General features: G+C 50.2%; 1 protein-coding gene across 1 annotated transcript in view; it reads left to right on the plus strand.

Moving 5' to 3' along the window:
* Window positions 1–26,938, plus strand: part of CPXM2 (carboxypeptidase X, M14 family member 2) — a 110,226-nt gene that overhangs the window by 56,645 nt on the left and 26,643 nt on the right. Inside the window, exons 5-7 of the mRNA XM_079138071.1 lie at window positions 13,252–13,336; window positions 14,222–14,372; window positions 25,011–25,099. Of these exons, the coding sequence (XP_078994197.1) occupies window positions 13,252–13,336; window positions 14,222–14,372; window positions 25,011–25,099 (325 nt within the window). The remainder of the gene's footprint in view (window positions 1–13,251; window positions 13,337–14,221; window positions 14,373–25,010; window positions 25,100–26,938) is intronic.

Raw genomic sequence — 26,938 nt, forward strand, 5'->3', positions numbered from 1 at the left:
GAACAGCTAGCCTGTCCTGAGCCACCATCATGGCAAGTGCTGGTCATCTTTCCCCCCAACACCTCTGGAAGTTAGGATCTGTCCGCTTGGTACGAGGAACTACACCTGCCAGAGTGGCCTGGTTAGTGTGGGCCAGAGCACATCTGAGCCCCATGCTGGCCTTTGCAGGAGGCCCTCAGCATAGCAGCCGTCCGCAGCAGGGGTACAGCTCCCTCCAGCTCTGCAGCCGGGCTCAAGGGCAGGCAGCTCTCAGGGTCTGCATGTTGCTCTCTTGATTCCGTCTTTCGTGCCTGGTAGGAAGCTCCCTATTTCTACCATGATCTCTCTTTCGTACGGTGCTAGCTTCCATCCAGGTTGAAGGAGCAATGGAGCCCGTGGTTTTCCTAGCATTTTTGCTAGTAAACTCTTTGCTAAGTTTCACAGAAGACTTTGCTTTTATTCTTTTAAAATAACCTTCTGTTCTCCAGTTTTTCTTTACAGTTCATCTAAAGTATAACATTCCTGCAGCCAGCAGTGTAGGCCATGGGCAACGCTTCAGGGCCCGGGTGCCCAGCGGGGAGAGGGACCGTGCGCTTCCCAGTTGTTCTCATAAAGTCCCACTGACGACTTCTCAGTAGCTAGTGAAATGTGAGCTCTTACAAGGAAGGAAGAAATTCTGCTTTTTAGTCCTTCTTTGAATTTGTGACACATATAAATTGGCCTCAATTCTTGCATGCATTGGAAGAAAAAGACCTTGAAATGAGTGGAAGAATTGAAAAAGTGTCAGAGGAGTGAAGCAGAAATGAGAAAAATGTGGTGGGTTTATCTTTTAATTAAAAATTATTGTGCAGTTTAAAAAAATCCAATATCACTAATGACAATTACAAATAGCAGTTCCTTCTCATGCCCCTATGTCCCTTTTCCAGATCTCTGGGGCAGCTGCTGCAAACCCTTATTCTGTTTTATTTTTTCTTAATCCCCACATTTCTAAATAAAATGCTCTCAGTGCTCTTTCTTAAGCTTTTAAATCAGTTGTCTGCTGACATTCTGCTATGAAAGGTGAGAACTGAAGTCTCCCATGGACCTGTATCCAGCACCTTCTCATATTCTCGCTCTCTCTCATCGAATCCTTCCAAAGGACCTGCATTAAAACTTTTGTGAAGATCAGCACTCAGTTCTTATGTCACGGTCATCGTTGGGATATTTATTATTTACAGCCAGGTCGCATGTTGTACTATAACTCATTTTTTCTCCTTTTATAGAATCATTATTATTTACCTATTAAATATCATTAGTTTGTTTTTTCTTTTACTGGAGGTAATAACTTTTTAAATGGTTTTCTTGGTTCCTCTCACTAATTCATTCCAAAGTCTTCTGATTGACCCGAGAGTCTCCTATGGTGTGGGAGGAGCCACGCACAGGTGGCTGACCACCTACGGGCCATACTCTTGCAGTCCCTCCTGGGGCCTCCTGGGCCCTGCCGGCCTCTGAGCTTGTGTGGTTCCTGGGCAGCCATTAGCCCTTGCCCTTCCCCTTTCCCTGGGATCTCTCTCCCACTTTCCTGAGTTACACTCTGTTTCTTAGATCTCTCATCCCTCCGTGGTCCCCTTTTATTTTGGTTCTATGAATCTTCTGGAAATAGAGCATTGGAGGTAATATTTTGGGTTCCTCGAGTGAAAATGTGATTTTGTTGGTCTCGCCCTTGATTGGTACTTTGGAAACAGTTTCCCTAAGAACTTTTAGCAGCTTCACTGAAGTATAATTCCATACCCTACTGTCACCCACTTAAAGGGCATGATTAGTGGTTTTTAGCATATTCACAAGATTGTGCAATCATCACGCGATCAATTTCAGAACATTTTCATTATGCCAGAAAGATATGCAGTTACCTCTTAAAGTCGAAGCATTTTTCCGTTGCTTCTTTATCTTCAGTGTTAACGATGTAGTTGTCTGAGGACACATACTTACTAAGAACCTAAGAATTATTCTTCCTCTGTGAAGTTTTTAGGATTATTTTTATATCCCTTCTGCTAAAACCCACACAATATTGTACTTTATTATCGTTGGCGCTGGATGTGACCTTAAATACAGGAACTCGTACTTTTCAGTTCTAGGAAATTCTTTGTATATTGTGTTATTGTTCTTAATATTAATCTCTGCTCTATTTTCTCCTGCCTTTTATAGAATTATTATTATTTATCTTTTAAACATCATTAGTTTTTTTTTTCCTTCATGTCTTAAAATGGAACCAGTCCTCACCTAGTCACTCCTGCTTGCTCTTCGCGTCTCAATACTGCCTCTCCAGGAGCGCCTTCCCCAGCCAGCCCTGGGCGAAGGCAGCCCCTGCCTCCGTTTACAAGCCTGTGGGTTTCTCCTTTGAACAAGATCACAATGGCAGTTGAATAATTAATTGCATGATTAATTATGCAACTTCTGCTTCCCCAGTAGCCTGTAAACTCCCTGTGCCCAGGGTCACTGCCCAGTGCCTGGCCCACTCCCTGTCCCTGGTTTTGACAAGCATTGGTCATGAGTTATTTTAGTCACCTTTTTCACTGCTGTGACCAAAAGATGCGACCACCACAACTGTAGAGGAGGAAAAGTTTATTTGTGGACTCAGGGTGTCAGAGGTCTCAGTCCGTAAACAGCTGGCTCCATTCCTCAGGGCTCCAGGTGAGGCTGAACATCATGGTAGAAGAGTATGGCAGAGGGAAGCAGCCCACATGATGATCAGAAAGCAGACAGAGAGACTTCCCCTCCAGATATAAAGCCACACCACTCCAATGCCCCACCTCTAGCCACACCCCACCTGCTTTTAGTTACCACTCAATCCCACCGGGTGATTAATTCACAGATTGAGTTAAGTCTCTCATAACCCAATCATTTCTCCTCCAAACCTTCTTGCATTGTCTCACACGTGAACTTTGGGGGATACCTTATATCCAAACCATAACATGAGTCAATATGGTGGCTTCTAGGGTAATATGAGCCAGGTCTGAGCTGCTCGCCAGGCTGTTTGCAAAGACAGGCTTTGGTAAGAGAGGAACAGGTTTGCCATGTGCAGGGCCGTCCAAACATTTGAAAATACATTGTCTTCAAATATTTTGGAAGAACCAGTTTCTGTTCACTGAACAGCTGTTCATTGCATGTGTCTGCCAGGTAACTGAGCCACATTCTGAAAAACTGGTCTCATTGGCATCTTCTTCTCTGGTCACATACCTAGTTCCGAGTCATTTCTGTTCTTTTAGGCAAATCAACAGGAGCATGTTGAAGAAATCTGCATTATCTGATATCCACTCTGATAGTTAAAGTGTCATAGTCCCTGACAATGCTGTACCTTAGTTTCCACACTGATAAATTGCAGGTGACCTTCCCCTTCCCTCAAAATAGTTTTGTGCAAACCCAGTGGAGAATACCCATCTTGTTATTCGAAGGGTTGAGAATGGGGTTTCTCTACCGCAGCACTGTTGGCACTTTGGGGTGGATAATCCTTTGCTATGGTGATTGTTCCTGTGTATTTTGGGACATTTAGCAGCATCCTTGGCCTCTATTCAGGAGATGCTCCCTACCCAGTGGGTAGCCCTACTCAGCCACACAGTTGTAGCAATCAGAAATGGCCCCAGACCCTGCAAATGTCCCCAGGGGCAGAAACACCCTCTTCCCAAAGGGCACATAGCCCAGGGCATTCCCCAGTGTCGTGGGCTACACCTGCATGATTGCTGAGTGCCCAGAGAACCCAGGGAGCCGGGCTGGAACTGAAAGAGTTGCCAGGAGTCTGCAGTGGCCAACACTATGTCCCGACAGTTCTACCAGTTGGACTGCCTCTGGGTGAAGAGTGGACTACCTCTTCCAGGAACACAGCTTCTGCCCCTGTAGAAGGAGCCAGGTGTCTAAAGAAATAGTGAGGAATTTTAATTACAGTAAGTGGGTTGCGAAATCAGTCATGAGTTGTCAGATGGGATGGAATTTTCTTTTTTTCATTGAACTCTAGTGATACTTTAGGAGGGAGCCAGGTGGTGGTTGGGCGTGGAGTGATCTAGTTTTCTTTGGCTGTGGTTTTCTGGCGAAGACCTAAGGTTCTTATTTATTGACTGAAATTGGGGAAACAGAGTGTTGTCCTGTTGTGACTGGGCTGGCAGGACAGGCCTGGACCCTCATGGCTGGGTCAGGAGAAAAGGGGTTCTGGAGGGTCCAAGGGTGGAGCCAGAATCATAGTGACGGTCCCAAGGTAGAAGACATTCTCCCACAAGACTAGCCCGTCCCAATCCCAGAATCTGTGATAGGTGACCTTACATGGCAAGAGGGACTCTGCCAGTGTGACCCCCAGGCGAGGAGAAGGAATGTGTTCACCCCATCTGAACATGTGCTGTGGATGATCCTTCACGACGCCATGGCTCGTTCTTAGATGAAGCAGGGTCCTGCCTGTGGAAGCACATTGGACTGGATTTCTATTTGAATTATTAGAAAGTAGTAGTCCCTCTTTCAAGGAAAGAAAAGAAGGCATATGAGAAAAGACAAAGGCAGAGACTAGGTCTTCCCTACTGCGTTCCTGAGCCCCAGAGCTGAGACGGGAGTCCTCGGATCTCACTGCAGCTACACCACTGCCTGTGGTCAGGTGGGGCACTCACGCTGATCTGCCTGCATGCTGGACCCAGTTTTGCTGAAAGTCAGTTGAGTACGGGGAGGGATTTGGGGAGCAGACTTTACTGCATCTTGGGTCTTCTCAGAGATCTTCCCATTACCCCGGTAGTAATCTCTGTTTCCTAAGACCCACACTTTCCTCTAGTCTCAGTGGCTCTGATTCTCGATGGGGGACCAGGAGCTGCCCAGCCACACTGCCTACTTCCTTTGCTATTGCCTGCCTGCCTCCAGTTGCACACCTGGACCAGAGCCTCTCTCCCTGTGGTAAGCACCATACTGAGGCCACAAGATGTAGCCAGCCTGCTCCTGCTCCCGACCTTTGCTGTGTTGTCATGAGATGCAGCTGGCGATGGCTTGGCTGCTTTGTCCCTGTACAGCCACAACTTGCAGCCGCCTGACTTGGGTTCCTAAGTTGTCTCACTCAGGCTTAGCAGGTTGCACACCTGAGGACCCTGAACCTTTGGTTACGTTCAGCAGCAGGAGGACTTCCTTGTCTGAAAGTTACAAGGCCCATCTTGAAATACCCTGGGGTATCAGCAGGCCTCGGGGAAGGAAAAGAGGTGGGCTCAGACTCTTCAGGTGTAACTGGGTCCCAGCATCCAAGTTCTCTGGCCTCTCCGCTCTGCAGAGTGGCCTCTGCATCTCCAGCCACAGGATGAGGAAGGGAATTGCCCTTGGCACCCAAGGGCTGCAGCTATGATACAGCCACCTCTTACTCTCGAATCCAGAATCCCAGGCAATCGTGTCTTGGCCCCGTTTGGATCAAGTGTCCAGTGTTGGCCAGTCAACTGTGATTGTCCAGATTTCTATCAGGTGCCCTCCTCTGGCAAGGTGCAAGGTCATGCTCTGTGCAAGAGCTGCTTCAAGTGTGACCACGTAGAAGGCGGAAGTGGAAAGTGATTTGAAAACAACAGGGCCGAACACCCACACAGTGTCCCATACAGATACAATCAAAGTGAGCCCATAGGCAGCGCTACTACCATGTTTCTGCACACCCTCAGATAGTTGAGGCTCTCCTTTCTGGTTATTGAAGACAGTGATGTCACCAAACCATCCTGAGAACAATTCATTAAGATCCGGACTCCATGTTTACCCGATGCTTTCTGGGTTCCCTTTGCTACGTTCAGTAACTGTTTTGGGGAGGATGCGTCAGCCCGACTGCGTTTGTAGAAGAGGAGATTGCAGGGCTGGGGACATGACTCAGTTGGTAGGGTGCTTGCCTCGCAAGCACAAGGCCCTGGGTTCAATCCCCATTACCAAGAAAAAAATAAAAATAAAAAAAGAAGGAGATTGCTTGCCGATGACTGAGAAGCGCTGACTGCAGGTTTGGAGCGTGAGCACTTCTGGCGAGAAGGGCCTTGAGCGTGGCTTCAGAGCTTGCTTGCGCACCCCGGGGGCGCGAGACGGAGCTGGTACTGACGTCTTCTACCTAGAACCAAGGGACAAGAGAAGTTTGATGAAGACCAGAGGAGAGACTGGGAGCTTTAGGTGGAGGAATAGAAGTGACCCAGCCCTTTCCTCCCTCCAAGCCAGCGAGCAACCACGTCCCTACTGGGGAACTTGGCTTGTTTTTCTAAGCTGAAGAAGGACCAGGTAGGCAGAGGCATTTGGAAGACTAACATGCCACTTGAATTAGTACTAGGAAATGTTAGTGTTCTTTCAAGGAGAGAAAAATTGTATATAAGAAGTTATATAAGATTTATTTATTTCTTTTAAAGTCTGTCTTTGAGAGATGAGCGTGACATCTTCACATAGACATTTCACAAGAGAGAACTGGGGTACTCTCTTGTATGTCAGCCTCTTATACAACATTCAAATAAGTGCTTTCTTTTTCTCCTTCTGTAATATTCGATGGATACAAAAGAATGGGCACAATCTACATGTGAGGCGTTAAGCATCACAATACAATCAGCATGCCGATCCTGCATGCCACTGAGCCAGGGTCCCCCAGGGCTGCCAAGGCAGTGCGGGTGCAGGTGAGGCCACACTTTGAATCTCTGTCTTCCTGGCTGGAATGAAGCTCTCTCTTGATGCTGTGGCTTCCAATCAGCCCTGCCCCTGTGGCCCCCGAGTGCTGAGTTGCTATGCCGTGATGTGCAGTAGGTTAGAACCTGTATGTAACGCACTTACGACTTACTGTGGGTTTGTGGGGACGTGACCCCATCATAAGTGGGGGAGTATCTGTACTGTGTGCCTCTTCCATAAAGGAAATTAAAAGTACGTTTGCCATTGCTTCCACGTCTGAAGTTCTTTGGGATCTAAGTGGGTTGCTCTTTGCTTCTGCTGCTGCTTTCTCACAGGATGCTTTCTTGTGTGTTTAGTGATGTGTTAAGATTGCCGGCTCTTCCCCGACCTCAGCCTGGGAGAGCCTGGTGGGTGCTTCTCAGGAACCAGGTAGGCACTCCTGTTAGCCCCGTGGCGGGTCCCGGAAACAGTTTTGTGTCCAGCCTTCTGGCTTGACGTCTGGCTCCCTGCCCCCTACGCCTCCCCGGCAGCCAGGCACGCCGTTGGCACCTTGCTGGCTGCTCTTTGCCTCAGCTCCTAACGGGGCCCTGCACACCCCCTTGTTGGAGACTTGCCTTCCTGGCTGAAGCACGTGCTGGCTTTAGTGTGAGCCTTCTGTGGGCCGTCTCGGGGGTGGTGGGCGTTACTGTTTCTGTGGGCTCCAGATCTACACCACGCAGTCAGATCTCAGTGGGTTCCCACTTCTTCTTTGGGGCCCAATCCTCTGTTTCCCTTATTTGAAGGGAGGCTGGAGGGGGCAGTGAGATAATGGCCCACAGGGTGTTTTGTTTTGTTTTCATGTTTCTTAAGGGATGGAGCTGGCTGTGGCCCAGAGCAGCACCAGCCCGCCTGTCTGCTCTCCAGAAGCCTCTGACCAGGGCTTCTTTGCATGGACTGTGGGGCTTTGAGCCAAAGCCTTTAGCGGCTGAGGATTGAATATCAAGGTGGCTTTGTGATGTGGAATAATCTCTCTGAGGGAAATGGAAAGAAAGCCACAGAAGTGCTATGAATTTCAAGCCTTCCCTAAGGATTAGGAGACCAAAAAACAGGGACATTGTGGCTCCAGTCTTCAGGGCTGGCTCTCTGACAACGATGAATGAGCCCCAACAACGGAATAAGATAGGCCGCTCTCACGGCTGGCCTACCCTGCCTCCTCCCTGCCTCTGCGCGGGTGCCAGACTCCACGCGGGCCTCGCCACAGCTCGGAGGCACACTCTGGAAACGTCCGGTTTGCGGTGGCCGCAGGGCTGGGAGCAGGACTTACGGCCCCGTGGCCCTAGCCTTCTCGTGTGGAAGGCACAGGTGGTCCCATCGATGGGCAGGGGTCTCTTCCCTCACCCCGCAGTATCATCATTTTAATTAAGACAATTCATTCTTAATTTCTTTATGGCTCTGACAGATCCTTCCCATTACGAGGGCATGAAGGGTCAAGCTGAAGGTCCACTCCCTGGGAGCCCCTGTCCCTGGGAGCACCCGAAGGATGCATCTGGTTGACAGCAGTTCAAACTGTCACCTCAGGGCCGACCTGGCACTCCACAGTGTGCTGAGTAGGAGGGGATCCTTCTTGCTAACAGCTCCTCTAGAGAGACTGTGCATCTGGCACTGAGCTCGGACCCTGCTGCTTCGGTTCATCTTCATTTACTGAGAAGAAGGTAGAGTGGTCATCTTTTCTTACAGCTGCAGCTCAGAAACCCCACGACTCACACCGGGCAGTAAGTGGAAGGACTGGAATTCAGGTTTGCGCTTTTTGACTTCAGAGCCTTGGGTCTTAGTCTTCTACTGTAACGCCTCTTAGTTTAAAAATGAACACACAGTCTCCTGCTAGCTATTATTTTCAGAGGACCAGGTGGCTTGTCAAGTTCCTATAGTTAGTAGAGAATAAAACTGGACTAGAGCTAAAAAGGTTAGAATTCGTTTCCCTACTCATATTCTTATAGTACATTTACTAAATGCCACAACCAGTAGTTTGTAAACTTGGGTCTTGTTTGATGGTGAAATATTAAAATCTTTCCTTCATTCAAAGGAAGAAGGCAGAGATGTCCATTATTACCATTCTTTTCAGCATGCAACTGGAAGTCTTAGCAAGTATACTAAAGCAAGAAAAAGAAATTGAAGACCTAATGATTGGAAATAAACAGAACTGCCATTGCTTTTGGATGACATAATCACATCCATAAAACATCCAAAGGGATCTGCAAACTATTGGAATTAATTAATGAATTAGCAAAATAGCTAGATACAAAAAGCCTTTATATATCTATACACTGGCAACAAACAAATTGAAAGTAAAATTTAAAGTAATATCATCTTCAAAATCATTGAAAAGTCAACTACTTAAGAGTAAAGATAGCAAATCTGGCAATCAATGTAAATAAATAGATGGATATACCATGTTTATGGATTGGAAGAGTTAATATGATAAAGATGTAAAGATACAAGAAGCTCATATCTATACTCAGTGTCATGTCATTCCAATTAAAATCCCAGTAGACTTTGTTGTGGAAATTAACATGCTGATTCTAAAATTTGTATGGGAGGGCCAAGGATGGGTAACTTTGAAAAACAAAGGGGAAAACACACACTGAAAGCTATTAAAATATGTTATAAATCTGTAGAAATTAAAGGAAGGCTGGTTTTGGATAAGATAGGGAATAGGGGCTGGGGTTGTGGCTCAGTGTAGAGCACTTCCCTAGCATATGTGGGGCACTGGGTTCAATTCTCAGCACCACATATAAAATCAAGGTCTATCAATCTTGATTTATTTATATTTAAAATATAAAAAATATTTAAAAAATATATTTAAAAAAAAGGGAATAGATCAATGGAACAGGACAGAGGGTCTAGAAACTTACCCACACATAAATGGCCCTGTGATTTGTAATAACAGTGCCACAGAGGTGCTGTGGTAAAATCATCATGTACATCACCTGAGTTAACTGGAAAGCCATATGGAGAACAGTGCATCCTAACCCCTACCTCAAACCCTATGATAGTCAACTTCAGATGGGTTATAGAAGTAAATGTGAAAGATAAAGCAATGAAGCTTTCAATAGAAAACATAAGTGAACATCTTATGATCTGGGAGTAGGCAAAATTTTATTGAAAAGGGCACAAGTGCTAAAAATAATGAAGAAAAATGGTGCACTGGCTAATATTAAGAAAATCTTTTTATCAAAGGATACTAAAAAGGTGAATGAAAAGGAAGAAACTGAAGACAATACTTTCAGCACATGTTCAATCAAAAAGCTCACATCTAGAATGTATAAAGAATTCTTGAAAACCTGTACAGAAAAGGTGGATAACTTAACTGGAGAAAGGTGGAAACGTAAGCCCCTCGCAGATGTTACTCAAATGCCAAGACCTGCTGAACGTTGAGCTTCATTAGTTGCCAGGTAGTTCATTTAAAAGCTCCAAAGAGATCAGGATGCCCCCACTAGAATGGCAGAGAAGAAGGAGAAAGACATTGCCAAGTGTTGACAAGAACCTGGAGCAGCAGGGACTCGCACATATTGGGGGCCTGAGTGCAAACAGCTCCCATTAATTTGGAAATCTACTGCAGCTGAACATATATATGTAAATAGACATCCGTCCTATGACTCAGTGACCAGAAATTGTTCTCCCAATTATACACCAAACAGAATTTTGAATACATTTGCCAAAAGACACAGGCAAAAATATTCCCAGGAATGCTGCTCTTTATAGTTCACACCAAAAACGATGCAGATCCTCACTGGCAATCAAATGGGCAGATGAGTTGGGGTTTCTGCTCAGAGAAGATACTAGAAAGCACTGAGAATGAAAAGAAAAACATGGTGATAGGTAGTACTGCGGACCGTGTGAGATGGCAGGCTGGCTGTGGCTCAGGACAGGTACTTGCCTGGTGCACATGAGCCCTGGGCTGCCCCCCAGCATGGCAGGATGATGATGGTTAGACAGAGTCTGAGACAAAGTGAGCAAAGCCTCATGGACCTGGGGCGGGAAGACCCCTCTCTGGTCGTGTTCACCTCAGCTGGGGTCCTAGTCCAGAAAGGGGGGGTTACGGAGGAAGCAGGGAACACTAAGCTCTGAATAGCGAGCATCCTATTACAGTGCAACTTGAGGAGGCAGAGGAGACTTCCTAGCTGGCATTCAGGTACTTTGGGCCATGCTGCTTGGTGGCCTTCAGGGAAGGGGAGCTCCTACTGCTTGGCAGAGAAGCTCTGCTCCCACCAGATGGCCTACAAAGCCCACCAGGCCTGGCCCTGCCCCGCAGGCCCTTACCATGTGCTCGGCTTCCTAGTGTGGCCTCCAGAGCACCATGGCCTCTCCTTCCTCCGTCTGTCAGCTGCTCGGACTCCAGTGGGGGGATAAAGGACACTATCAGACAATGCCAGATAGGAGTTTAAAATTATAAACTCAAACTATGAAAGAAAAGAACATACAATAGAAAATTGGCTAGATTGTAGGTCAGGACAGGCTTTTCAATAAAGTTTGATATCTGAACAATTCAGAGGCAGATGGGAGGAGGAGTTGAGAGAGATGAAAAAGTATATGCAAAGGCCCTGAGGCAGCAGAGTGTGTATTGGTGTAGGGAGTTGAAGGAGAAAACACAGAAAACAAGAGGTAAGCCAGAGCCTTGTAGACATGGTAAAGATTTTGGTCTTCATAATAAAATAAGGGTACACCAACTGTTAAAATGCCCAGTGCTTAAAGTAAGAGGTATTTTAAGCAGAAGGTGACATGGCAGTTCGCTAGAAAAGTAAGCCTCTCTCTGGCTCTGGGATACACTGGGGAGCAGTTTAGATTCCAGGAGACCATTTAGAGGCAACTGTAATAGCCTTAGCCCGAGAGAATGGGCTGGGTTGGTGACAGTGGAGGTGGGACAGAGTTGTGAGCCTTCTGCAAAGATGTGGGGGATAGAGCTGACCATTCCGACGGACTGAATGTAGTGGTGGGGGCCGGATGCCAAGGATGGCACGGGACTCTGCCCTGCCGGGAGGTGGCACTGTTTTCCCTGAGGCAGGACCTGGTGGTCCTCTGGCTTGGTGTGCGGTGGCAGAAAGGTGCAGTGGCTTTGGGAGGGTTAGCGCCGAGGTGTCACCCAGACACCAAGTGCAGGGCCCGACAGGCAGGATGTGATGTCGCTCTGCAGTTGAGACCAGAGGTCTAGGGCAGAGTCCGGTGCTTGCTATTCAAACGTGAGTGCAGCTTTGTTCATAGGTGAATTTTTTAAGTTCGAGAAACTGTTACTTGGCTTTCCTTTTTTCCCTCTCTCTTGTTTTCTTTGGGGAATTTATCTTGAGTTTTCTTTCTGCCTCCGTTTGTGGTTTGCCCGAGGGGTTTCCTGAATTTGCCACTCTCCTCCCCGGCTGCAGCCCCTCCTCTGCCCTCTGCCTGGCCAGATCACCGTGGCGCCTTATCAGCTGACACAGCCAGAGAGGAACCGCAGCCTCCGCAGCCTCGAGTCGTTGGGAATGATGTGAATGGGGGCAACAGGCTGCTATTGGGAGGAGGGTGGCCTTCCGGGCAAGGGGCATGACCCTCGCCGAGGTGCTTTACGATGGGCACGTGTGCTGTGGGTGGAGCCCGGGGCTCGCAGAGCAGAATCCTGTTGCTGGGCATATTCTGGCTGCCCGCAGGTATCTGGATGCAGCTGGGGAGCCGGGAAGAGGGGAGAAAGTGACAGAGGCAGGTGTTTCCAAGCAGGTGTGAAAGCTCGCCGGGCGATTGCACCAGAATGAACACACCAGCTGCTGTTCCTGAGTAGACGCACTGGACACTCCTGCCTCGCACTGGAAGCTCAGAACCTTGATAGCTCTGGACCCCAGGACCAAGCGGTCTTCACAGCAGGGAAAAAATTTCAAGCAGTTCAGCAGGCAGAGTTTTCTAGAAAACTAGGGAAGGGGAGCTTAGTGAGCGTATGTAAGAAATGAGAGCGGGTGAGCACAGAGGGAGGCTTTCCAGACTGCTAAGAACTAACATCATGAAAACTGAGGTGGGAAATGCTCTGTCCACAGGCAACCTCTGCTCTGTTTTTGCTGAGTCCCTCACATTGAGCTTCGCTCTGGGAAATCGGATTACGGCTGCTTTGTCCCCAAGTGATGTCGGGGCAGCGGGGCTTGGTGACAAGGGTCTGGCTGCCTCTGGATTCTTGCTAGGCGGGGATCATCTGTGTGGCCAGGACAGCCAGGGAGAGACCAGTGTCTCTCAGAGACCCAAGCTGTTAGGTTTGCAGTTGGCAGGATTTGGTTTGTTACATTCCCAAGTCAGTTTCCCGAATGAAATTTCTAGAGCAGTTTGTGGCTTTTCCCAAGCTCCTCCTGTGTGTGATGTCACTGTTAAATACACTGCTATGTGTGTGATCAGTGCCGAGTGCCGCCTGGGGCTGGGAGTAGTCCCACGTTAGAGGGTACTAAACTACTCCCTGCTCCCTGAATCCCTGAAGGTAGGTACCCCTGAGTCCCATCCCAGGGGTGAATAGCCAGTGGCATGGATGGGTCAGTCACCTGGTCGAGGTCTCACAGCCTGTCATGGAACCAGGGTCTGGCCCAGTGCTGGGAAGAGTGTATCTGCTCTCTTACTTCAACAACCTCTCGTGGAAGAGGTAAGCATTTAGCGTGTGTAGTTCCAATGGTGCTTTGTTCTCTCTAGGAGTGACTGGGTGACATCCTATAAGGTCATGGTGAGCAATGACAGCCACACGTGGGTCACTGTCAAGAACGCATCTGGAGACGTGGTGAGTCTCTTCTTCGCCCTTGGCGCTGACCATGTGGGGCCCTACAGAGAGACGTGATATGCCCAGTCCCCTGGGACTTGCCATTTCTGGGTCAACTCCAGCCAATCCTGATAGTCAATGGACAGTGACCCCCTTTCATGCCCCGAAGCTCAGCACCAAGTGGTCCAGCTCTGGAATCCTGCTTGGCTGCTGGCACAGGGCTCTGAACGCAGCCTCCGACCCACTCCCAGGCCAGCCCTGGAGGGACAGCTTGGAGGGCAAGCCGTGTTCAGTTATGAGTTTCCTGACTTTTTCTGATGACCTTGATCTTTAGCTCTGTGACTTTTTCCAGCCCTGATCTCTGATCCCATTGCAGTCACGCTGAGCTCCTCGAGGGCGTATTCCCAGCACAATGCCCGTGATCTCATGCACTGACCGCAGCCTCCTTTCTGCCTTCCTTCTCGTCCTCACCCCACGCCAACACCCCTGAGTTCTGGTGGAAGGGCGCCAGCTCTTCGTCCACCTGTGAACCCCATCACTGGCTTCTCTACCCATGACCGTGTCTTTTCTCTAGATGACTCATCACAGAGATAATATCTTTCTCTCATGCCAGGTCAGGTAAAACTGCTTCCCCACAGCTTTACCTGGTCCTCTTCTGCTGAAATCCAAAGCTCTGTGGTGTCCCTTTGCCCTGACGTTGGTAGATCATCCTACAGAAAAGAGGTTCTGCACAGACCCCAGTTAATGGCAGCTTCCCAGAACCTGATTTCTTCTCCCTTCCCCTCAATGCCCAGCACCCATTAGGCATTTCTCCACAGCCTCTTGCTGAATGAGTGAACTGCTGACTCTCTCACCCCTGACGATCAAACCCTACAAGACTCTTCTTTCCCCCTTGAGCATAAATAGATATTCCAAGGAAACAGTGAAAAGGAGATCCCTGTGCTCAACGAGCTGCCCGTCCCCATGGTGGCCCGCTACATCCGCATCAACCCGCGGTCCTGGTTTGACAATGGCAGTATCTGTCTGAGGATGGAGATCCTGGGCTGCCCATTGCCAGGTGAGTCCGCCCACCTACTCCTCCTGCAGGGCAGGATGCTGACACCAAACAGGTGCCAGCTGAGGTGAGTAACATAAGCCACACAATTGTTTTCTTGTGTTAAAAAGAAAAGATGTGTCTATTTAGAATATTTTGAAAATACAGGTGATCCAAAAAGAAAACAAAAATTTCCCATTATGCTGCTAAGAAGCATTATGAACACTGGGGATGGCAAGGTCTCTTGCCAAGTGTGGTTTTACCTGTTGTGCATATTTCAAGGTTGAAAATTCACCCAGCCCCACCACTAAAGAGTGAGCAGAAATACTATAAAGGAGTTCTGGGGTGTTGGGGCACAACTCAGCTATAGAGCTCTTGTGAGCATGTACAAGGCCCTGGGTTCCATCCCTAGCACTGCAAAAAGTAAGTCTGGGAGGCCAAGTTCATTTGTCTCTGCAGATCCCACTTTTCTAGTAGAAGAGGCAGGGCAGGAGCGGCAGAGGTTCACTTTAGACTCCATCATTGACGTGGTCTCGTTCCAAGAGCTTCACTGGATGCCCAAGCCTTGGGCCACTTGCTCTGGTCTGTTGTTTTCTTGCCCCTATTTCTGCATGATGGTATTTGGGTGTGACCCTAGGGTGAGGACTCATGTGCCATCTGGGTCCCTGTTAGTGTCTGCTTGGGACAGGCTGGTCTGGTCTGGCTTTCACATGTGCTCAGGGACCTGTAGCAGCAGCCCCTCCATCCTGATCAGGTGTCTCCAGGGAAGGCAGCTGGCAGGAACGTTTCATTCCTGTCTACCTCGAGTCAGAAGGAGCAGGGGCAGAACCAGGACTCATCTCTCCCAGGCTTCTCCTCCAGGGATCCTCCCTGCACTTGATCTTGCAGTTGTGAGTTGGACCCACCTCCCTCTGGATCCCCAGTCCCTCTTAGTGCTCGGATGCTATTTCCATTGTGACCCCACCCCTGCCAGGAGCTCACTTTTACTGTGGTTTCAAAGTGTGTCTAATGTCACTTTACTGTTTTTCTCTCAATCCCATAGTTTCTACAACCTTGCTTTGGCAACGGTGGATTTTTAGAATACAAGTTGGTGTGTGTACCTACTTAATTTCCCTCACGTCAGATATTTTGTTTTATAATTGTTTGCATCTACTTTTCTCATGTCACTAAAACTGACAGAGACCCTCTGTCGTATGGATGCTTTCTGTCCTAGTCATGGAAACATCCGTGTTTTCACTCTCCTTGGAGAACTGAGTTTGGTTGTCTCCGGTGTTTTGATTCTGTAAACAGTCCGCAGTGATTTCTTATTTCTCCGTCATTGTTCCGTGTTACATGTCCACAATCAGTTCCTAGGATTGCCGGGAGTGGGGTTGCCTGTACGAAGGATGTGCACATTTTCAAGGCTGACGTGGAGAGAGGCTGCCTGATTTGAGACTCACGACTCCTTCTGTGGCTGGTTCGTGTTGGAACTGGGCACTGAGGCAGGTCCGGCCTGCTGCCATCTGGGACCTGCCAGGCCCAGTGTGTCTGAAGGTAGTCAGCAGGCTTCTGCAGAGAGTCGTGGGCTGTTATACGAACCTGGGAGTCTTGTTCAGCACAGTCGCAGTCTGCCTGCTTGAAAGTGAAGGGGCATGGTTCTTCTCTGCAGGCAGGAATTCATCTGTTGTTGGCAAAGGGCAGAGAGCAGCCTGTTCGAGTCTCATGAAATAAATATTTCCCTGTGAAGTTATTCTTGGTGTGTGTTTGAAGATAGGTCCTGGGGGCTGTTGAAACACTGAGACAGTTGCCTTGTGAGATCCGGGTGGCTCTCAAGTACGACCTCAGCATGGTTCTGCGCTCCACCCCCTAAATATTTAGGGCCATTTGTCTTCTAGAAGTTACTTAGCACTCTGTCCAGAGGTGCACTAGTATTCCCACATGCTGCCTGGTGGTGGTCAGGTCCAAGGACCAGGGTGGCACAGAGGTCCAAAATGAGCCTCCCCTCACCCCTGTGCAGACAAGATGTCCTCATGAAAGTTAATGAGGCTGAAGCCAGAGTTGTCTAGACCATGCAGCTCCCCAAACCCAAGGTGACCTTGAGGTCTAAATACAGATGCCGATCCTGCTTTTCCTGGAATTCTTCTTTTGAAAAATGCCTCCATTCTGGTTCCAACCGTGCCCTCCCTTCCCTCTTCCTGTAAGGCCTCTGGTGGAGGAGGGCTTGGAGGTGCCGGTTGCTTTTTAAGACCTGGTGAATGTTTCCAGAAATCTTTGAGCTGGAAAGTGCATTACCATAGACCGTGGACTATTAATAGGATTTTTCAAGCTCAGAAGTAGAAGAAAATGGGGAGTTGTAGTTGCGTGGGTTTAGAGTTTCAGGTTTGCCAGATGAAAAACGTTCTGGAGATGGTTGGCGGTGACGGCTGCTCAGGGGGAGTGTGGGTTCTGCATCTAACACGTGGTCCCTATGGGAGGTAGGACGTGGATTTTACCCCAATCAGAAACAAGAAATCAAAATAAGATGATTGTTATTAATTTTAAAAAGTAAAAGAAATTTCTGTTCCCCAAGTTGAGTGGAAATGTCCATTTAGAACTAAAAATCTATACTGGTTAAAAGCTGGAAATGAAGAATTCAGGTAAAGACATATATATGCCTGCTGACTTCAAGGCACTCAGACTAGGTGTTTTGCTGTTGTGAACAGCACTGCCAGGCACACTGCCTGGTTCTTAATAGGACCTAGTGAACTTTGCATGAGACTTCCCATAGGCTATAGGGTCGTACCCGGAGTCCTGGGAAATGACCTTTGGGGTTGGGAGATAAACACTGGCACCCCCACTGCTGCCCAGCAACTTCCAGTATAGGAGTATGCCTTTGACATCTTTGGGGACCTCCCACCTCCTCTTACAGGCCGCTAGGTCTGAGTACTTGTTCCGCTGCTCAGTGCTGAGGTAGCCAGGGTTCTTAGATTGGACTCTGAGAACCTAATGGTGAGGCCTACAGAGGTCTGTGGGAAGAAGCTTACTGTCCTTCTAGCAAAGGGCAGTGCCCAAGAGGCATTCCCTGGGCTGATCAGGTCCAGTTAAGAGTTGTATCACCTCCCTCCCAGTGTGGACATCAGTCCATGTTGATTAGGTCACGGATTGCTGAGAAGGTATTTGAATGGCAGGGCCACCACCTGCCCAGTGAGCTACATTCATGGCCCACCAGCCCCTCCCATCAATATGTGTAAATTTTGGGGGGAAATGGGCTTTAGCTCTTTTGGGTCATCGTAGGTGCAGAAACTATAAATCAATTTGCTTTGCTACCCCCTTCTTTTCTTTACAAAGCTGGGTCCCTAGTCTGAGTGCCCTCTTAGGTCAAGGAGATCCTCATTAACTGAGGCCCTTGTCTTGGCCTTCTGAAAAGTCATGGATCAGGTGATGGCGTGAAGGTGCCTGTTACCTCCCTCACTTTGGGCCTCTCTTTGTGGATCTTTGGGATCATCACAGAAGAGGTTGCTGGGCTTGCTGGGCACCAACTGCCATCCCTTCTCATCCTTCCTGCTTGCCAAGGAATGATTTCCTGTCCCTTCCAGGGAAACCTGGTGCTGAGCAGGGCATGAGTTCTGGCTTAGATCTGATCTGGGTTCAAATCTCCTCCTCGGCAGCTGTGGCCTCAGGCAACTTGTGGGAATCCGTGCTGCTTCCTCCCTCCTCCCCTTCTCCATGAGAGGAGGCAGTGCCTTCCCTTGTGGACTGTGACAAAGCCCTTCAACTTCTGGGGCCACCCTTTCTTACAACCACCAAATGATCAACTCGAGCCCTCATCCCAGTCCCTACAGAAGCCCCCTGCCCCGCCTCCCTCTGCCCGAGTATTTCTAGGGCTTCCTGGGGCGGCTGCCTGACTGCCTTCCACCTCCTGAGTCTCTCGGCTCTGCTCTGGTCGCCTTGGACCTCCCCTGCCATAGTCTAGGTTCTGTCACCGATGCTGATGTGCACCAGGAAGTGGGCAGAAGGTATGGGGGATCAAAGGGCTTTGACCACGTGCACCGTGAAGCTGCAGGGACCCAGCCTCCACCTCCCTCTTCCTGAGGTTCCTCCTCATCCCTGCAGAGACCCTGGTGCTGGCACCTTCCTCCTGCCTGCCCTGGCCACAGGACTGCTCTCCTCACGTGACCTTCTCCGGTTTCCGACACTTCCTGTCTCTGTCTTCCTCTGGCCTTGTGTCTCTTGGGAGTCTGGGAGGGGGCTGGCCGGTGGCGGGAGGGTGGGTGCCTGGTGTCTGGGGTTCTCCCTTCCCCGCTGGCTGGCACCTTGCCTTACAAGGCCACGAGTTCCGTGAGGACTCTGCTGCTCCCTGCAGTGCAGAGGGAGCTGCTGTCCCTTTGGTGGCTCTTCCGATCCCTGCGCAGAGAGGGTGTGGGGTGAGGGGACAGCGTGGCGTGAGGGGACGGCATTTGCAGAGGCCCCACACAGGGGACACGCTCAGGCAGTTTTGTTTTCCTCGCTCCCCCTTCTTCCCTCTTTCTGCCCTTGGTTTGTCCAGTTTGCCCTCTGCTGACCCATCCCCCAGGTCACCAGACCCAGGGATGCTGGGTGAGTCCCAGCCCCTTTAGTCCTGTTCTGGTTTTATTTCTGTCTTGTGTGACTTGTAGATGGGAACAAACCCCTGCTTTTCCAGCACAGAATGTGGGGGGCCTCCCTTTCTGGTGCCCCTTGAGCAGAGGACTCTGCCACTTGGGGTTGAGGCCAGGCCTTGTGAGAACAGCAGATTTCCCTCCTGTCTCACGCCCAACCCTGGACCCGGCTTGACTGCTACAGCAGGAAGCCCACCTCTCCCTGCAGAAGCAACGCGCTTCAGAGCGATGGGGTTCTCAGCCTCTCAGTGGGCTTTGGGACAGGGCTCTGACTGGGCTAAACAGTGTCCCCCAGTGCTCAGGTCCACCCAGCAGCTCAGATGTGACCTTACTTAGGAATAGTATCCATAGATGGAATCTGTCACAGTGAGGTCCTGTGGGGCAGGCTGGGCCTTGGATCCAATGACCACGTCCTAAGAGAACAGAGAGGCAGAGCACACAGGGAGAAGGCCGCGTGGAGATGGAGGCAGAGGGGGGCCGTGGGGCGACAACCACCCCAACCTGGGAAGAGCGAGGAAGGACCTTCCCCTGGAGCCTTGGAGCACGTGTCCCGCTCCTCTGACCCTCAGATCTGCAGCAGCACCTCTCTGCCATAGGCCACCTGCTGCATGGCACCTTGCTGGGGCAGCCGCAGGACAGGCACACTGACGGACAGAGGATGGCTTCATCACGCCCTGCACCCGAGGGGGGTGTGGCTGTGATGGACCACCCCTCCTCCCTGTCCCCACCCTCTGCTCTGCCCTGGAGGTCACACAGCACCAGGCAGCCCCCGAAGGCCTCCTGGGCCTTAGAAAGTGCATCTCTTCCATAACTGGCCTTTCCTAAGATTAGAATCTCGATCGTCCATTCGCTGACTCGCCCTCTCGTTCCACTGGTGAGCGCCTGGTCCGAGGCTCCCGGGAGCCTGAGATCAGACTGGCCCAGGTGCTGTCTCCAGCTCAGAGCTCAGCGAGGGAGTGAGGAGCCCACCTACCTGCCCGCTGGGCCCTCTGGATTCAGGGGTCCGACCCTGTTGGCAGCAGCCCGTCCTCCCTGTGGCAGAAGGCAGCTTGCCCTTACTGGCTTAGTAAAGGTGTCATCTCACTGTTGACACTCTCTTAAAAACTGTCCTTCGTGTCCCCACTGTCTGCAGAGCAGCAGTGGCCAAGGGGTGGAGGGTTTCCTGGAGAAGCCGAGTGGCAGGGGTCACATGCAGTGGAAGCATCAGGTGCCAGTGAAGCGAATGATGTGCTGCTGCCTGGTGAGCCCAGCCAGGGCGGCTCTCCTGTGGGTCCTCAGCCCCTGGGTTCTTAGGACCCTGCTCTCTAGGAATGGCCTTGACATCAGAGCGGTCAGATGAGGCCTGGACCGATGTTGGCTTCTGGTCACCCCGTAGCTCACGGATGTAGCGCATGGATGGCACCTGCTGCCTGTGCTCAGGGGTCTCTTCCAGATGTGCGGGGCTTAGAGAGGCGGGGAGGGGTGCGTAGTGTGAGACTCAGAGGGGCGCGAGGCCAGAATTCTCATTTTTTTTTTTTGAGTGGAATTCACACAACATTTTGAAGTGTACAGTTCAACGTCAATATAGAATAGTGTCTAGCAGAGGTTGGGAAGGGCGGGTGGCCTGATCAGGAGGTTCCACACCAAGCTGAGTACAGCGACGCATGCCCGCCATCCCAGCCACTCAGGAGGCTGAGGTGGGAGGATTTATTGCTTGAGCCCAGCTGTGAGACCAATCCTGGCAACCATCTCAAGAAAAATGGTGGAAAGAGCACACTGAATCCCATTAATATCAGTTAGCACGTGTTAATCAAAAATTAAAGATCAAAACCCAGCAAAAGAAATAAAGCACCATTCAGTAATTCACAACACGCTGGCTTTCTAGTTTCTAGTTCCACAACTTTGTCATAGCCCCCTAAAATCACTCTGAGCCTTGGTAACCTCCCCATCCCTGTTGTCCCCTCGTCCCTCCATGCCATCTCTCTGGATTTGTCTTCTGGACATAGCCTGTCAAAGGAATCAGGAGCCCAGTGACTCCTGATGGCAGGGGAGCCCCCTTGCAGCAGAGAAAGCCGCTCGCTCCTGGCTGAGCACCCACCCTCTCAGCCAAGGTCCCCGCTGAAAGCAGCAAGCCCAGAGCACCGCAGTCAGGAGTCTGGCCATCCCCTTGTTTGCAGTGCTGGGCTCTGACCTGGGGCTCTTTCTCTCCTAATTCCAGCCCTGTGCAGTGAGCTGGTGCTTGACTGGGGACCTGGAAGCACCCAGCTTTGACTGGTGGGTGCTGGCGCTGGCAGGAGGGCTGGGGTTCTGGTTCTGCCAGGTCCACTTCCTGCCTTTCCAGCATCTCCCGTTCCAGGCCTGACCCTGTCCCTTCCCATCGCCGTCTTCATTTTCTCCTGGTGGCCAGCATGCTCGAGGTCCTGTCATGGGAATGTGAAATGACTTGTCAGGTCTGTGTGGACTCCTGCCCCAGCTGCTGGAAGCCACAGAGCAGCTGCCTGAAGTTCAAGGGAAGGCAGCTGAGCCTGCTGTTTTTCTCTCTCTCTCCCCCCACCCCCAGCCCCCTCTTCCCCCAGTCTGTCATCTCACTCCCTCTCATATATTCTTCCTGAAGCAGGACACAGCCTTCACCCATTCGAGTAGGAGTGTCTGTGGTTGCTTTTGCCCATCCCGAGCCACAACGGAGCCCCTTGCCATCAGGACTTGCATCTCGCACCTTTGAGTGCTGCCAGCATGGTGTGCAGGCTGGGCACGAAGCAGTGTTCACTAACAACCAAGTGAAGCTGGGGAAGGCCTTTCTCTCCAACATGAAAGCCACATCTCCATCAAGCACTGGCATTAGCTGGATGCCGGCCAGATCCAGCCAAAGATGGGGTCAAGAGGTTGCTCTCATTTACTGCGATCTTGAGGTAGCGAACAATGGGCCAGTGAATTAACAGTTAATTATTTAATCAAAAAGCATCTGTATGCATGCATCTGCTTTCAGAGTTAAGCCTTTAAGCTGCATGATTAAACTGTAAAGGGAGATCTGCCTAGAGCTGTTTGGTTAGATGGGGTGACCACCCATCCCAGTTGCCTGGGATAGAGGGGGTTTTCAGTTTATTAACTAGGACCAGCCCCAGGTAAACCAGCACGTGGTGGTGTCTCTGGTTAGACCACGTGTCAGAGAGGGTGTCTCAGTCAGCAGAATCTGTGGAACAGAGTATTTGGGGAGTTTAGTAAGGGGAGCAGACCGGGAAGACAGCTTTAGGCACCATGTCTGGAGTTTGTCCCCATAACTAGGGTGTCTCTGAGGAATCAGCTGGTTTTCGGCATACGGGACGTACCACACAGAAGGAGACAGGAGGATGACTTGCCAAAGCTCCGCCTGAGACAGTGAGGCTTGTAGACTGAACTGCTGTGGCTTTGCTGCTCCAGCTAGCTTAAGAGAAGAGATGGGCTGATCTGAAATCCCAGGGGCAGGTCTGGCTTTGGCTTCAGGACAGGGTAGGTCTACTATCTGAGGGCCTCCTTGTGGGGTCAGGCCAGGTGGCCACTGACAACCCGAGCTCATCCTCTCTTCAGAGTGACTCCAGTAGGAGAGAGTCCTACAGCTCTGGGGTAGGAGACTTCTGGTGGCCCAGAGTGACTCCTGGGGCTACTCAAGCCGGTGACTGTGGCCAGAGCCACAGTCTGTTCATGGGCTGGCCTGAGTCACATGACAGGGCAGTTGCCTCTGAACCCATAGGAGAAAGGAATTCTTTTGTCCACAGAGGTTAATTTCTGTGTGTGCAGCCCAATTCGAAGTGAGGGGCTCCTAGGAGACCCTCAGTAAAAACCTTGGCCAGTCAGAACAAATGGGCAAGGAATAAGTATTTGTTCAAAATAGGGAAACTGAAAGTTGTGCTAACCACCCGTGGTTTTGAGACGGTTCTGGAACATGTACCTGAACTCTTCTGCAAACTGATTAGTCTTAAGGAAGGGAGAATATTGCCAGACACAGAGTTCTTTTGTACTTAATGCTCCCAGTTTTTCTTCAATCCTTTTCACAACCTTGAAGGCACAACTTGTGTTAGAAAACAAAAGGGGCTTTCAAGTCCTTTGGAAAGAGGCCCCAGAGACTGGGACGGGGGTGTTGAATAGCTCTCAGCACACAGCACTGGTTAAGTTCAGTGTAAATGACTGGGTAAGTTCAGTGTAAATGAATGTGAAAAATATGCTTTCCATTTGCTTTGAAATCTGCAGGTCTGGAATTCAAAAGGAAGGCAGCTTGCCAGAGGTGTGGTCAGCCCACTCCCCAAAGGAAAGTGCTGGAGAAATGAGTGGGCGTCTCGCTGAGCTCTTCTATTCTTGCCTGGCCAGTATGCCAGCCTGCCCTCCTAGAGATACTCCCTTTTCTCCTCAGTTACTTCTACCTAATTATACTACCGGAAAACTTTCTGTGAAGATTTAAAATTGTATTTTCAGTGTTTGGGTCCATATGTGATTCTTACCTTGTGGCAAGTGACCTCAGTTCTGAAGGGTGAAGCTGTCTGAAGTCAAGGGCACTGGGCCGGCTCAGCTGGCCGGGCGGGTGGAGCATGTGCTGATGCCTCCACCCCACGGCCAGCATGCTAGCGTCTCTTAGACTCCAGCCTACAGAGTCAGCTGGCGCTTGTTAAAGTGCGGTTCTGACTCAGCAGGTCAGGGCTGGTTCTGCAAAGTCTGACAAGGAGCTAGTGCTGCACATTTGGGGCACAGATAGGGCTCACCCTGCCACCCAAGGGAACAAGTGCCAGTCCTTCCACCACCCACCCCTGCTCTGCCTCCAGAATGGCCTAAGAACTACTTGCATCAAGCCAAGCTGCTGTGGCTCTCAGGCTGCTCACATGTTTCCTAGGGTTGTAGGTCAACCTTCCAAAGGCCCCATGTTCTCCATGTCGGGGGAGCTGGTGCTGGTGTAACTTCTGGCTGCATCCTCCAGTTAAAGATGCCACCAGGGGCCAATGACCCTCCTTTTTCCTCATTATCGAATGAGGAGAAGAACCTCGGCACCAACTGAGGGTCCCTTCTTCCTGCTGTCCTCCTTGTTCTTCCTCCTCCGTGTGCTGTTCTTCCTGTGTGTCCTTTGGTTTTATAATGATATCAAGAATACAAGCTTAAAGAATTGAAGGGTTAAAAGTCAATATATTCTCCTGGAAGGGAATCAAGTGAAGAGCCGGCATGCCCTTCCCAAGCCCAAACCCTACTCCTCAGGGTCACCTTGGTTAATACCAGGGGCCTTCTGCTCCCACGGCAGGAACCCACTGACTTCAGTCTTCTGGCAATTCTGTCTCTTGTGAATGGAAGTCCCAAGGAAGGCCAGGTGCTGGGCTGGTTGCTCAGTAGCTCTTGATGTAGTTGGGCTTCTCTCTGTCTTTTACTCCTGGTGGTCCCTGTCCCTGAGGTCCTCCTAGGGCTAATTCCTCTTGTGGTCAGAGGCCCATTTCAGTATCGGGTGATGTGTTTCTGTGTACTTTCTCTCCTCCTCTGTGCCCAAGTGCTTCTGGAGCAATTTGAGTAGCGAGGGTGCTGTGCTCTGATGGCCTGGCCCTGGAGCTGGGGCCCTGAGTTTTCTAGAGTTGGGAAGAAGGGATTTCCAAATGTAGGGTTTCTGTTCGGAAGACCTAAAGGAATGTGTCCCCACCAAGAGGCCAACAGCATCCACACACATAGTAAAGTCTCTGCATTGCACATGACGTTGATGTCACATCTATTTGTTTAGGGTGACTATTTGCTAGGCACATAACAGTAGACTGCTGAGGCAGGTACCACTCTATTCCCTGTTTATGGATGGAAAACTAAGCAAAGACTGTCCAAGTGTCTTGCTCAAGATCACACAACACGTAAATAGGAGAGAAGATTTGGGCTTAGGCACCGTGGCTCCACACTCCTAGCCACTGGGTAATTCCAACTCCTACCTGGCTTCCTGCATCTTGGTTCTGTCACCTCTGAGCAATGTTAGAAGCTTGAGGCTGGACTGGGTGGGAAGGCCTTGCAGTCCCCATGATGCCTGCACAAATCAGGCCCTAACAGGCATGCCACAGTGACAGAACGGTGTGAATGAACTCACGGTCATCTCTGTCCCCAGATCCTAATAACTACTATCACCGAAGGAATGAAATGACCACCACCGATGACCTGGATTTTAAGCACCACAACTATAAGGAAATGCGGCAGGTAAGACCCGGAACACAGAGAATGGGGACGTGGCTCAGTGATGGAGCTCTCCGCTAGGGTGGGAGACCCTGGGTTCAATCTCCAGCACTTCAAAAAAACAAAACAAAACAAAACAAAGAACAGAGCTTGAAGCCTCAGGCCAGGGGTTTGTCAAAGAGCCACAGAGCCAAAGCCATAAGCACTTCATATATGTTTTTTGTGGCTTCAAGACAGAGGGGCCTCTTTGGGGTTCAGTGACCAGAGGAAGGTTCTCCCACTGGCACGTGGTTGAAACAGGACTGAAATGCAGACCTTTCTCATTTAATACTCTAGTTCCTAGGAACCACTGTGTGTGTGAGCCAGCTCAGGGATTGAAGGAAATCAGTCATGTGCACAGTCAAAGAAGAGAGAGGACGTGAACGACCCTGCTGTTGGCGGGAAGCCTTCACACGGGCCTGGTCTCTGCTGAGCCCAGTGCTAGCCAATGTCACTGTGTTCAGTCCTCCTAACACCCCAGGAGGGTAGGACTATGGTTATCCTTTCTCACACATGGGAAACCGACTCACCAAGACACTACACAGCATTTCCTTGTGTTAGGCAGATTCTCAGTCTCTATCTTGGTTGCCTGTTATAGTTACCTGGAGAAATTTATAAAACACATTTGCCTGAACTCACTTTGGACCAAGTAAAGCAGAACTCAGGAGAAGGACCTGGGGATCTGAGTTTTTAAAAACTGGCCTTGTACTTGTGCCGCATAGCCAAGCCTCAGAGCTTCTGCATGGCACCTTTTATCCTGAGTGCAGTTGGCAGGCAAAGACAATCAGAGATTTCCCCAGATTGAATCACAGAGGCCGGTGGGTCTGGGCAATGGCAGCCTGTGCATGCTGGCTGAGGAAGGGGATAGGGCCACCCACTAACTACAAGAAGGTAAAGGCAGCCCCCTGTGCTAAGTGTGTTGCCTCTGAATCCTGTTCCACGTCTGCCCCAGGCACGTGCTAGGAAGCACGAGGGGTCGTGGGCAGACACAGAATCCTTGGATATCCAAGAATTTGTTTGGAGTCAGAACAGGCAGGAATGTTCTGTAGAATATATTTATAGAACAGGGATTCACTCAGTCAAATTACTGTGGCTCAAAGGAGGTCTTGTAGGAGCAGAGGGAAGGGGCCAGACTTCTTCAAACAAACATGGAAGGGGGCAACATGGAAGATAGGTCTGAGCTTGGAGCCTCTGGGCTGAGCCCCAGTCCCATGAATGAACACGCCTGGCAGTCCAATGTCATTTAACTTGACAGGCAGCTTCTGGACGCCTGTCAACACTCACTCGGAGGTGGGATGTGCTGAGCCTTCTCTTGCTGTCTTGCTCCTCAGAAGCAGAGATAATGTGCCAGGACTTGAGGTCTGTGACTCACGCCTGCAGCTCCGTGTTCTTGGGGTGTCTATATGACTCTGCCCCCCATTCCATCACAGGGACACTGGATCAACCCAGCATTGCTTTCTAGATATCTCGGGACATCCCATTGAGCCCAGAAGTGAGCAAATGTCAATTGGTGCAATTAATTAGTTGGTGCAATTAATGTCAAGAGCCATAAATCTAAGTGTACTTAAAAGGCAGCACGCTGCACTGCGCGTGAGTATTGGTGTCTTTAAGTAGTCGGCCCACATGGACTACGGGGCACCTCTTGCAAGGACAGCTCTAGAGCAGCCTTCATCACTCAAGGTCACTGTCACTCAGGGGTGTCAAAGCCACTGCGAGGATAGTCAGCTGCCTCAGGGGACACTGACTGTGTCCTCTAAGGCCCCCTGCCCAGTGATGCTCAACTGGAGACCATCCAGGGTGTAGCTCTCCATCCTTAGGTATGTT

The sequence above is a fragment of the Sciurus vulgaris genome, assembly GCF_902686455.1.
Source record: "Sciurus vulgaris genome assembly, chromosome: 4".
Taxonomy (NCBI): domain Eukaryota; kingdom Metazoa; phylum Chordata; class Mammalia; order Rodentia; family Sciuridae; genus Sciurus; species Sciurus vulgaris.